The 13,505-nt window shown below is 41.3% G+C and overlaps 1 protein-coding gene across 2 annotated transcripts; it reads left to right on the top strand.

Annotated features, from left to right (window-relative positions):
* The first annotated feature begins 221 nt into the window (after positions 1-221).
* On the top strand, positions 222-12,097 carry slf2 (SMC5-SMC6 complex localization factor 2). Of its 2 annotated transcripts, none has more exons than XM_046402241.1 (21): positions 222-384; positions 1,068-1,102; positions 2,139-2,680; positions 2,812-3,048; positions 3,792-3,837; positions 4,562-5,991; positions 6,100-6,182; positions 6,275-6,388; positions 6,493-6,660; positions 7,703-7,808; positions 7,919-8,006; positions 8,099-8,240; positions 8,350-8,437; positions 8,567-8,743; positions 8,887-8,981; positions 9,128-9,215; positions 9,357-9,470; positions 9,620-9,697; positions 9,814-9,900; positions 10,969-11,037; positions 11,200-12,097. In XM_046402241.1, exons 1-21 carry the CDS (start codon positions 350-352, stop codon positions 11,695-11,697), a joined length of 4,320 nt encoding a protein of 1,439 aa, XP_046258197.1. In that variant the 5' UTR covers positions 222-349; the 3' UTR covers positions 11,698-12,097. The 2 variants fall into 2 exon arrangements, with proteins under 2 accessions (XP_046258197.1, XP_046258196.1); XM_046402240.1 differs by having other exon boundaries at positions 4,559-5,991.
* The last annotated feature ends 1,408 nt before the right edge of the window (positions 12,098-13,505 follow it).

Here is a 13,505-nt window from a genome sequence, read left to right as displayed (position 1 = left end):
CACCTCAAACAGATAACCCCTGAAAAGAAAGAATTTTACTCTGGTCAGTGAACGTGAACAATAACCACTGACTATATAAAGATGTATTTTGTATTTTGTAACAGAAAAGCCATGCCAAATATTGGAAAGCTAAAATTGTTTCCTTCTGTGGTAAGATGAACTTCAATGAATTTCAGTGGAGTATTCCTTTAAACTGGAATACTGTTGGACTACAAGTTCCATAATGCAATTCGCAATGATAGCTTCAGCTGGTCCCAGGCGGGAGAAGATCATGTTGATGAGATGATTTTAGCTCTGAATGCGTTATTATTGCTGTTTATGATTATTGACAGTCTGCCCAATCATCAAAATGAAACGAGCAACAGAAAATCAAGGAGACACGCGGTAAGAGAACATGTCAACTTTGTTTGCTTTTCATTGTTAAGTTGTAAAGGCGTTAGCCAGCTAGCTAAACAGACCACTTCCTGGAAAAGCAGCTTGCAAAACATTCAATTTTGTTATTTGTTAGCGCTAGCAGTTTAATAGTAAAAGTTAGCCAGACATTGAAAACCGCCACATACCATATGAAAATACACAATTTAACTCATGTGTACGCTGACGTTGTTAAAACACGTCCTAGTATCCATTTCCTCACTAGCATGCATATAATTGTAGCTAGCGGTAGCTTTGTTTTTGAGTTGCTAACATTTGCGCTGCTAGTATTTATTGTTGTTAACCTTATGTTATTTAACCGTATGTGTGTTTGTGATCAATAGTTTGTGGTGTAAGTGCAGCTGAACATTAAAGTTATGCCAACAGGCACAAAGTTATTCGCAAGTCAAAATTCTTCTATTGAATCTTCAAAACATGTGCTGCTGGACCCATGTTGTGACTTCACCTAGCATGACGTGATTATTAGCCAACAAAAATGGACTAACAGGTGTCTTCCTTGTTTGGACTACAATGGAACAATTCGTGTTAGGTTTGCCGCGTTCTTACGTTCTTATCTGAAAACTGCACGGTCGCCTTGGTGATAAAAACTGTTATTATCGAAACATAATCACATTCTCCCCCTGGTTTTCTTGCAGATCACTTAAAGAGTGTTTTTCCCCGGGGAGTAAAGGTGGGTCATATTGTCAGATACCGTATCTTCAGGTGTTGATGTCTTGTGAAATAAGTGTATTTAGCTAGACCGTGATGCTTGCGCTAATGTTATCGTAACTTTCAACTTATTGTGTAGGTAGAGAGGGGCCATCGTTGTCTGTCTGTCTTCAAACACAGCCAGATGTTTTGATGGTTATCCAAAAGAATAAAATACAATTTAATACAAGAACCCTGTTATAAATCTTACATCCGGTAAAGTTATAGTGTTGGGGTTTTTTTTGACAACGAATGTTTATTTACATGTTAAGATATTGCAAATTTGGCTAGGTTTATGCAATGTCTCATTTTCTCACTAAAGTGCTGCAAGTTGTCTTCGTGCAAGTACATATTGCATGAACCATGCACATGATGGTAAATCATGAGCCTAACCGTTAAATCTTTGTGGGAATCTTTCAACAAAGTTGGCAGCAGACCCAACTTCAAATATTTGTTAGTTTGCAGAATCTTGTGATTTTAGTCCATTTGTTGAAATGAATTGCATCAGCTTAATTTGAAGCTTTTTTATTGACTTTCACAACAACAACAACATATGACCATAGCTCTGCTTAACCCTGCTGCAAAAGAGCTGTTTGCATGGCAAAAGAGAAAAAACAAATGCTTATTAATCAATTGAATAACACTTGAAAAACAAAATATCTGGTTCAGGCAAAGCTCTTTGGGTGTGCCGCCACTGTTGAATCTAGATGTGGCATGCGGTGAATGCAGCAATGTAAAGCTATAAGAGAGGTTACTCCCTCTCAAACATCCAAAATGTTGTTTGTGAATTTATGACTGGTGAGATCAGAAGGGAACTGTTCATGCTAAAATAATGTATGCATAATAATGATAATAATAAAAGTCACATGAAGGATGAGCCACAATTACAGGTATTGTAGGTTTTGTGGGTCTTGGCTGACTGATAAATGACAACATGTCAATCCTGTTCACATTTGAACATTTAATGACACCTGACACTTTAATAGCCTTAAACCCCCCATCCATGTTCTGTATTTCAGTGAAGGACCTACCACTCCAGCAGTGCTCCCTACCCCGCTTTGCATCTTTCCTCCAGGAGACTCCAATGAAGCCCTCTCAGGTCCCTAACAAGTTTCCTCACCCCCTACCCAGGAGAATGTTGCCACTTCAAAGCCCAGAGCTGTGCCATAGAGACAGAATGGGTCCTCCAAGGCACCCTCCTCATTATCTGGGACCAATACATTCATCAAGATTTGTTCCAAGGGGGCCTAGTAACATTGGTTCCTCAGCAAACAGGCCCCATTTCACACCAAGAGTGGGTCCTTTGCATCACTCTACACAACCTTCGGGGTCTTCCTTTTCACAGCCTGTTCCAGTCAGCCCAACTAATGGTGGAACTGCAGCTAATAAGCCACAACCCTTGCCTCCTGGTACCTTTCAGCCAGTATCCTCTCAATTCATGAAGGATTTAAGCAACCACTCCCCACCTTCCCACATCAGGAGAGATCAAGTGACTGAGTCTAAAGTCATGATGTCTTACTCAGGGTGTGAAAATGTAACAGCAAGACAAGAAGCTAACAAGGTATTGTTTTCCCTTTTTTAATACAAACCTTAATGGAATCTAGATTTGTCAAAAAATGTATTATTCATGATCTTTAATATAGCAGTCATGTTGTTCTGAATTGCTGTGGGTATTACCATTTACTCTGCTAGGCTCAATCCAGCGATGTATGGAGTTGCGTACAAACTGTCCAGCTCCACAGGCCTTCCTTGACACCATCACTCAACACCAGATCTACTCAAGAAGTTAGCCCACTGCCCCAACTGGACTCTGAGCATGGGAGCCAGTGGCCCATGAGAGGCTACCAGCCTTCTCATAGTACCAACTCTCCTGACAAGGGGAGTGGTTCCAGTTTACCCATCATGCACAGCTCTGTAGCCCCTTGCCAGGTAAAATCATTTGGTTAATGGAACATCAGTAATCGTTCATGGCAGCATTTACGTACAGTTGAGGCATTTGATTGACTCTTGAGCTCTGACCGACCCAGTCGCTTATCACTGTTCATATATGCATGTATTAATTATACACAAGCCTCAAAGATGTAGACCTAGTCTTTGCACTTGAAAGCGCTGTCATCTGTCATTGTGGCTTCTGTCATCTGTCAGTGAGCTGTCATCTTTTTGTGCTTTCTCCGTCGCTCAGTTGATGTGACATGTCTTCTGCTGCACAGAGGGTTGTATATCAGAACAGAAAATACTGTCTGTTATGTTAAGTAGTATGGTAGTATAGGTAATGGAATGTAGCAGGTGTCTCCATTGTTAATTCTGCTACAAGGCTCTGACTGGCTTGATGGTTTTTTTCCACAAGGGAAACAGCTGTCAATAAACAACACCTGACCTATTTCATGTGTTTACAGTGATTCAGAGATGGGACCAGGCTTCAGCTGATTGGTCACAAGGTAGCAAGTCTAAAGTTGGGTTAAGATGAGTTAAAGAAGGTCTGCCAGGTGTTTAGTTAAAGAGTTTACTGATATTTCCTTTTAAAAGGTTGCCTCTCAGAAACATGCCAGCGTGAAGATGTGAAAACACATGACCCAGGTGTAGCTCAGTCTCAGTGTGAGATGTATTCGAATATTTTTATTGCTGCTGAAAGTTTGACTCATGGAAGTTGTTGTTGTGTTTTTTTTTTTTAGGACCAACAACATAAACAAACACCGTCAAGTGAAAAGTTAACTTCAGGTAATGTAGTAAAAATAAATGACCAAACTGCTTAATTCACAGATTTCACAGGTTTTACTTACAGATTTAAACAACTCTGATTCAGTTTTCTATGTTTATGCTTCCTTTTCATAAAGCTACAATGTTTAATGAAAGCAGAGTATGAGGATCATCTCCTGCAACATGTTTAATGTTTCACTACAGTCCACTGAAACAGATTTAAATTTTTTTCATCATATAGTCGGACGATATAATAAATTGAACATATTGCAGCACACTTTTCAGTTGACCAACAACACAGTGGTAGAGGAATTGGTGTCAACAAAGCAAAAGTGCTGTTTTGGGATATAAATCCAATGCTAATAGGGAACCTGACATTAATAAGGAAAAGGGAGTTAGTTCCCTCACTGAGAAGTTGGTCGTGTGCATCCTGTTTCCTGCAGCTTGTCATCTCACTGTGGCTGCATCCTTTTCCTTTATTCCCATGAACTACATAAAACTACTGTCTGCTGACAAACACTGTATTTCCTGTGATTACTTCTTAACAAAAGTGTTTCATGTTTCTCCAGTTAATGTGAATCTGTGGTATCCATATAGTTTAGGCTAAACGCTTGAAAACAAAGAATGTGAGCTTCAAACTGTTGGTAGTTACATTTCTCTGAACACTGACATTGGAAGGCATTAGTAAACGTTGAATGTTTGTATAAGAAGTTATATTTTTCATGTCTTCTTCTCTCTCCAGCAGTGGAATTGAATCACTCGTCTCAGAAGAGGCGCAGGGAGTCTGAGGACTGTGATGACGGTGCCAAGAAACTGTGTTTTCAGGTGGAGAACTTTGGCAAAGCACAGACACCAAAACCCACTGTTGTCAGTTCATTCAGCAATTCCCTGGTGCCTCAGCCATCATCGTGCCATTCTTCAGTCTCGGAACTGTCGCCTCAGACCACAGATAGCCATCTGTGCACAGAGCCAGCATCTGGCCAGTCAACCGACTTGGAACTATCATCAGCATTTAAACCCACCCAGTCATCCTGCGCATCAATGTCACCCAAACCTTGTATAAAAAGACAACCATCAGTGGGGGCAAAGCAAGCATATGTAAAATCCTCTCATAATCATACAGTGGATTTAATAGAGTTAAGTTTGCCTTCAAACCCAGGTGAAGCAATTTTGAAGAAAAGAAGCAAGGAAAACAATAAAAGGGATAAATCAGGCTCTTTGTTATCCTCCGAGGTTTCCCAGAAGGATGCTGGCAGCTCTCCTCATTGTCAGCTAAGCAGCCAAAACTCTGGTCATACTCAACGTAGTGCCTCACTCTTACCTGTCAAGACCCTGAGCAGGAGTCATCAGGCGGAGGAGAGCCGGAAGTCGGACTACAGCACTCCCAAACCAGCCTCAAAATCAAATTCAGCTTCTCTGAGTTCTCGTCCCCGCCCACGAAGACCAGTTGTAATAGATGACGATTTATTTGAGCTTTTTACCCCTGATCCCGTGACCTATGTAGTCCCCCCTGCCCATAAGACCGCAAAGCCCAAGGCAGATGGAGGAACAATCAAATCTTCCTCTTCAGAGAAAAACTGTTCATTCAGAATTGTGTCCAACTCCAGTAACGCAGCTGCTGGTTTCTCATGTCACAAAACGCAGAAATTACCAGTAAACAGTTCTCATGCAGTGGACACCAAAGTCTCCATGCCAACTGTAGCGTTAAAGCGGGTAAAACTTGAAAACTTAAGACCATTTTCCCCAAAAGACAGCAAACTCAAAAACAGTCCAGAAGTCACTTCTTCAGGCAGGCACCTTAGGGATCAGAATTTTAAATCTGATGAGAAACAAACATCTCTCCTCTCCAACAATGTGGAACCATGCACTTTAGAGACTGACATTGGTACCTCTGAGCAAATGTCTACATCTCATCGTTCTCAGTCTCCACTGCTGGGGAGGCAGGCAAATGAAGGGCGAAGAAAGCAGGTGAATGAAGAAGATCCTATAGATGTGGAGCTGGACCTGGGTCTGAGTTTTGCGTTAGATTTGGATCTAACCCAGAGCTCTCACAGCAGCGAGGATGAGCAGCTGCTTTCCTTGCATGAGATGATGGAGCGTGCTACCAAGCCCCCAGATACACCGGAGAAAGGAGCCTTCTCAGAGCCAAGTACACCTAGTTGCCCGTCCAAAACTGTAAGATCCACATAGCTTGTCTTATTATAATTAAGTTATGAATGTATGATAGTCCTTGTCGACTCAATTTGTTTGGATCTTAAGTGTCATCTGTTTTTCTTCTCACAGCTACCATTGCCATCTAATGCAAAGTCAGGAGTCTACAAAAACAACCTTGATCAGATGCTGAAAGAAATAAACACCAGTAAAAGGTACGTTATTCAGAAAACCTTTCTCAGGCCTTTTAGTTTGAGCTATTGTAGCTGCGTATGAGATGATTTAGCTTTCTCTCTTCTTCCATCAGAGCTAAAGAGATTGAGACACAACTTCTAACTGCATGTAAAGAAGACCTGTTGAGAATAGCTGAATATGAGGAGGCAGAGGAGAACCGTGAGGAGGGCATCTCCACTGAACACCAGTGAGGCCTGCACAAGCACAGAAAATCCTGTCCCAGATTATACACTTTGCACATTAGTCAGCTGTCATCTGCATTTCTATGCTTTTTTGTAATTTTTGTCCTAGGGAATTCCTGCAGCGCTACTCGTTGATGTCCAGTGCAATCAGAGAAGTGCCACCGGGAGAAATAGTGTTCAACCTGGAGAAATTTGGCCGAATATTCAACCATGATACACTGCAGCTCAGACAATGTCTGGTCAATCCACAGGGGACAGCACAGAAAACACTTCTTTGGTGAGTTGTGTGCTCTGTCTCATGTGTAGGGGCATTGCCATAGAACAGTGTTGATATCATGTTAATAATACACATAGGGTAATGTATGTGTGAATCTGATGATCAGTTCATCTTGTTGCCTTTTCACTATTGATTATTGAAGTGTAATTGTTCTTTTTGTATGCTTTTGAACAGTTATTGTTTCAGATTTTATGGTTATTTTGTTATCTGGAATTGATAATTGTGGTCTTGATAATTGTGTAGTGAAAATCTGATATTGTTACAGCTATACTTTGCCTGTATGGATAAGTATAGAATTTGATTTTAGTAATTTCCGAGTTTGGACGAATATGGAAAAGAATATGGAGCAAAAAACATTTTTTGTCTCAAGACTGTTGCACCTTTCTGTTTCCTAAAATATAACTTCATCATTTCTAATTAATAATAATAATAATAATAATAAATTGAGTAAGAGGAAATTTTATAGCATTTGGTGCAGGCAGCCAAAATGTTTACCTCTGTGTGGTTAACTGAACTTTCCAAATAGGAAAAAAAAAAGATGGCTTGAGAAGTCTGGAAATTTGAGTATGGAAAAGTATGGAATTTTCAAATGGAAAACATGTAGGGAACTTGGTAATGATGTAATATACCATCAAAATCTAATGGTCACATTAGGACAGCACCTTAACGCTTCCCAGAGGATGAACTTTCATTTTGGACGTAGCTTTCCTCTTGCAAGACCCTAAGGCCAGTACGTGAACCTCATAATCCACTCAGCTGATTGCAGTGAGCACATTTATGCTCACAAGTGAATAAAAGCTTGGGATTTTAATGATATTATGCCCTGTATTTTAGACCACTCTCAAGACTAACTATATTACACTACATTTAGCCTCATCATTGGAAAGGTAAATCTTCGTCGTGGTGTTAGTTCCATCCAGAGTGTCGTACTGTGGGATGTATTGAACATTGTGGCCCGTATTGAAGTTTAAGACTGTTAGTTTTGCTAAATAATTAATTCCTCTAACCTTCTGTCTCTCCATTTATGTTTCCCTGGCCTCAGGTCCAGCCCTGCTCAGCTGAGACTGCATGTAAATATTGGATTGTTCCAGGAAGCTTACGATAGCTGTTCTCCCTGTCCAACTCAGGTTACACGTTTCCTATTCAAGGTACGCCCCACACACTTTGTGTATAAATTTTTGACTTTTTTTTGTTTTGTTTTATTTTTTTCCCCCCAAATGTCTGAGCTTCGGCAGTAATTCTTTGTTGATCTTGTCAGATGATGTCGGTCCATAATGAGAGGATGGTATCCGAAAAGATATTACAGGCCCTCTGTGACATCGCCTACACTGCAGCTTGCCAGATAGGTCAGTCAGTGACCCCCACCCTGCACGCACAAGCATTTATTTCCTCAGCATTGGACATGTTAACATGTATTTATGTATGTTTGCTTTCTCAGTGAAACAGGGAAGCCAAAAGTTTGAAGTGTGGGTACCCAGTTTGGCCGATGTCGTGCTGGTCCTCATGAATATGGGAGTAGCATTTGTTACTCTCTTCCCTTTTGAGAATCTGCAGCCTCCATTCACAGAAAGAGATTTGCTGTAAGTAATGCTCCTTTTTCTTAGATTACTCACTCATTTCCTTAATGTTTAAGATGTGACCTGAATGTTGTTTAGTTGATATCAGTTGAGTTTCTATGTGCTTGTGTAGGGAGGACGTCTACATCAAAAGTGAGAGTCCCTCCACTAACAATGACCAGAGCACTTTCCCTGAACACAACTACAGCAACATCTTAAGGGTGAGACGCAAAAGGAAACCGATGTCGGATAGGAACATTTGGCTGTCATATCTGTTAGAAAGACAAAGCACAGTTTCGCCTGTCAGATCATTCACTATCGGGTTGTTTCTCCCTTGATTTCGTCTGCAGTATCTGTCTTACTGTATGGCCCTCTGCCCACGAGCGTACAGCGATGACGAGCTGCTGTTACTTCTAACTGTGGTGGGCAGGCTGGGCCTGGACACACGGCTCATCCTCCAGTCCAGCGTGGCGCTATACCCTCTACAGTACAAGATTGTCGGCAACATAAGGGACTGGAACACCATGGTCAGTACATATGCACCCCTGAGTCCTTCATTTTCATAAGGTGAAAAAGAATAGGTATAAATAAGTATTTGAGCAAAAGTTTGTATTTTTGCTGTTGTATTTCACTTAGTTGATCATTCATTGTTTGTCTATAATGTTTCCAGCTGCCCAGAATCTGTCAGGCACTTACTAATCTGACAGATGACCACCACAACATGTGCCTACTAGTTCAGCTGCTGCCTGACCACACACGTGGAAAGTAAGCCCTTTTTTTCTTTTTTTGTATCGCTGATCTGCTTGTCTCCATTTTTCCATACAATGAGTGTTTTTATGATTGACACAAGTTGATGTTATTGTATTGTTTAAAAATGGTACACGCTGACCAGTATTCGCTTCTCTTTATAGGCAACTGCGTCGACATCTGAGTCTGGCCATGATCTCTAAACTGTTAGATGGAAATTGTACTTACAGACCTACAGGAAAAGAAATTCAGGTAATTTGTTTTGGTGTTTCAGCTTTTAGCTCCCTTTTAGATTCAGCATTTCCCCATAGAGGATCTAAATGATTGTCTCGATGTAACAAACTTCTTCAGTGATTTCCAGTCCTCCCTCTCCTTGTTCTCTGCCACACTCAGCTCTCTGACCTGAGGCCGTACCTGCCTCGTATGCAACCCTCCACCCTTCTCCGCAGCATGCTGAGCTCCCCCAGCAGGAAAAATAAAGAAGACGTGGTCACGCTTGACCAGCAGGTGAGCGTGTGGTTAATGGCTTGAACCTAAGATTTGTTTTCAAGTTTTTTTAGTCTTGGTTTTCATGTGTAGTTTACGTTTGATGTGTAGGTGAAAGAGTCATGTATGTATTCACAGCATTATAACTGGATGTTTATCATTTGCCTTAGTCCTACTACCTCTGCTATAGCCTTCTGACCCTGGTGAATGAAGCTTCCAATTTTCAGTTCTTCCCTGCTCATCAAAAGGTGTGACTTTGAGTCCTTCACATTTTTTTCTGGTCTGAAGTGTTTGTCGTTTTTAATATCGTTTTGCCTGTGAAAGCTGCGTGAATGTTAGCTGACCTTTTCCTTCTGGCTCTTAGGAGCAGCTGCTGTCTCTGAGCTCTGAGCTGGAAACACATGTCAAGTGTGACATCAGAGAGAGCGAGAAATGTCTTTACCGGAGCAAGGTGAGTACAGTATGAAATGCAACTGTTTGTGTGTGTCGAGTGATTCATGTATTTTGATGTAGCTTCAGATGGTGTATAAAAATCTTCACACCTTTTGTATGACACAGTCTTGACAGAGATATGTGCTTTCTGAATGCTTTCAAGTTTAAACTCCAGATTAGCTTTGCAAGCAAGCATTAAATGCGTACATCACAGGAACAGGCAAAAATCTATTGCCCCCTTTGTCAGAATTAGTATTGTTTTCAAAGCACAGCTTGTTATTAATGACTGTGCCCAAGAATAAGCTGTCAGGACCAATATCACTCTCTGTATCCAGGATGGTCCTGTAAGTAATCTGGACTGTGGTCTTTTAAATAAATGATCATGTCACAATCATCATCAGATGCTCCATGCTGAGTTGTTGTCATTGGAATAAGGTTGCAACTAAAGATTATTTTAATTTTCAATTAATCTGCTTGTTATTTTGGCGATTAATCAGATTGCAAACCAGTGTAAAACAGATTACAAACCAACCAATCAATAAATTTTTGCAGCTCTACTTCAAAAAATATCAAAATATGTTCGTTATTGTTGCTTTTGCCTACAAGATAAGAAGAATGGGAGACTGAATACAACCCCTGTGAGGGTCTGTGGAGAAATAATACTGACCCCGATGCACTCTGAGCTGTTTGTCAAGAAATCCACTGTCTAGTTAATGAGATTTAGTTTTAGAGTTATGACTTTGTGAGCTTATTCGGTGATAAACCTTAGTCAGTACTGCTTTATCTTTAAGTGCAGGATCCTTAGAAACAGCTGTAAAATATGATATATTTAGATTGCTTTTCGCCCATAAGCCTTCACCAGCTAACCTCTATCATTTCTTCATCTAAACCATTAACTTTTCTCTTAGAACTGATCCCAGCTAGGCTCCTTAAAGATGTTTTACCCTTAGTTAGCACTTCCTTACCAGATATGATCAATCTGTCTTTGTTAACAGGTTATGTATCTAGATTTCAAGATGCAGTTGTGCAAGGCTATCATTTAAATAGTGATGTGCTTACCATGTCCACCTTGCTACTCTCCCTACAGGTAAAGGACCTGGTGGCCAGAATCTACACCAAGTGGCAGATACTTCTTCAGAGGACAAGACCTCTCCATGTACAGTAGTCACACACTCTTATATGAATAGTTTATTACACCATTCTTCCTCCTAAAAGATAAAAGCATATGTCAGGTTCAAAGAGACTCAGTTCAAAAGTCCTCAGATAAAGTCAAAAGATTTTGTGATTGTGATTGTGATTTGCAACTTTCTTTCTGCAGGATAAGTTGTATGATTATTGGCAGCCTTTGCCTGTGGACACACTAACAAGCAGCCAAGAAGAGGAGGAAATGAACGACAGTGATCGTAGAGAGGAGATGGAGGAGCAAGAGGAGGAGGAGGAGGAGGAGGAGGATGAAGGAGGCATTAGCGAAACTGAGGAAAATGAGGTGGTAATGATCTCAGGGGATGAGGAGAAGGACGAGGGAGATGATGCGATGGATGAAAGCTGCGAGACAAGGGACAACACAAAGCCAGAAGAAATGGAGGGAGGCAATACGGTGGGCGACACAAATAAAACGGAGAAAGTGGCAGAATTGGTACAAGGTGAGGGTAACCAAGAGATACCAGAGGTGCAGCCTGAAGTTCTCAAAGAGTCTGTAGTGATGGAAGAGCAAATGGAGGCTGAAAACATAGAGTGTGCTGAGGCAGAGACTGAAAATCTGGTTGAGACAACAGAAACTTATGACCAGGTAGCAGCACATGATTTAGTGTCATAGAAATTCTGTATTTGTTTTCAGGGATTTAATAGTCATTGCCTTAATGTTAAGCTCAATTTGCACTGTTGGCATATGGCTAACCTCAAATTTCACTGTCATTACAAATGTAAATTGTATATTTATGAATAAAACCATTTTAGAAGAGATGGCCAAGTTTGTTGATTGCTGAGACCACTGGTTAGTGCTGCAAAAAAACAAAATATTGATTTACTGTATGTCTTTTTTGAAATATAACCTGATATTTAAGTCACGTAAATTACTTAAGTTGTTTGCTGCGTGTACAAAGTTTTAAAAATGTGGTAATGTATGTAGTACATATACATACTGCAGCCTAGGGCCTAAAATAGTCTATTTATGTGGAGATTTCTGTTTAGTTTTTTTTTTACAATGTCGTTTTATTCAGTAATTTTTCACGTAATTCATTTTTCACTGATGTCAGCATTTTCTTTAACCAGTCTGAGTAACTGAAAGCTGACCATATGTGTGTTACTGTGCTGCAAATCTGTCTAAAGTGGAAACACAGACTATATATATATATATTTTTCCCATTCATGTTTACCCTTATCCTGTTTGTTGATTTATTGCTGTAAATTCATTGTTGTGTTGAGTGTGTGTATTTAGTTAAATTTCCCTTTTGGGAAAATATTTTTTTAAATGTTAAAATTGCTTTTTTTAAATAACTGTTGCTTAATACAGAAAATAAACTGTTTACATGTTAAAAATGTTTGCCTTCTTAATAAAATACACAATGTAAATTATGACAATCATTATTACAATCATCCCCATTCCCAAAACCTCCACAGTGACGAGCCTGAATGACTATCGGCCAGTAGCCCTCACTCCGATAGTCATGAAGTGCTTTGAGAGACTGGTCATGGCCCGTATCAAAGACTGCATCGACGTCACTGTGGATCCACACCAATACGCATATAGGAAGAACCGATCCACAGAGGATGCCATATCTTCTGTGGTCCACACAACTCTCACCCACCTAGAGAATAAAGACTCCTATGTCCGCCTTCTCTTTGTGGACTTCACATCAGCCTTTAACACCATCATTCCGCAGACACTGATCCATAAGCTCAGTGCTCTCGGTTTGAGCTCCACCCTCTGCAATTGGGTCCTGGACTTCCTGACGGACAGGCCGCAAACAGTGAAGATCCATGACATCTCCTCCTCCTCCATCACCCTCAGCACCGGCTCCCCCCAGGGCTGTGTGCTGAGCCCCCTCCTGTTCACCCTGCTAACACACGACTGCTCAGCGCAACATCCGAGCTGCCTCATCGTGAAGTTTGCGGATGATACAGCTGTGGTTGGACGCATCGCCAACAGCGATGAGGCCGACTACAGGCAGGAGGTGGAACGCCTGGAGGGTTGGTGCAGAGAGAACAACCTCTGCATCAACGTGAAAAAGACCAAGGAGATGATCGTGGACTTCAGAAGGGGCAGACACCTCCCCCTTCCTCCCCTGTACATCGGAGGGACAGCGGTGGAAGTGGTCTCCAGTTTCAGGTACCTGGGCGTCCACATAACGGACGACCTCACCTGGAGCAACAACACTTCCTGCCTCATCAGGAAGGCACACCAGCGCCTCTACTTCCTCAGGAGGCTGAGGCGTGCCGGACTGGGGAGTTCGGTCCTCACATCCTTCTACAGATGTGTGGTGGAGAGCGTCCTGTGCTCCTGTATCACTGTGTGGCACGGCAGCTGCTCTGCAGCAGAGAAAAAAGCTCTGCAGAGGGTGGTGAAAGCTGCACAAAAGACTGTGGGACACAGCCTATCCACCACCACAGACATTTACACCTCCA

This window comes from Scatophagus argus, chromosome 10 (genome assembly GCF_020382885.2).
Source record: "Scatophagus argus isolate fScaArg1 chromosome 10, fScaArg1.pri, whole genome shotgun sequence".
NCBI lineage: Eukaryota > Metazoa > Chordata > Actinopteri > Scatophagidae > Scatophagus > Scatophagus argus.
This window is presented reverse-complemented; position numbering and strand designations above follow the sequence as displayed.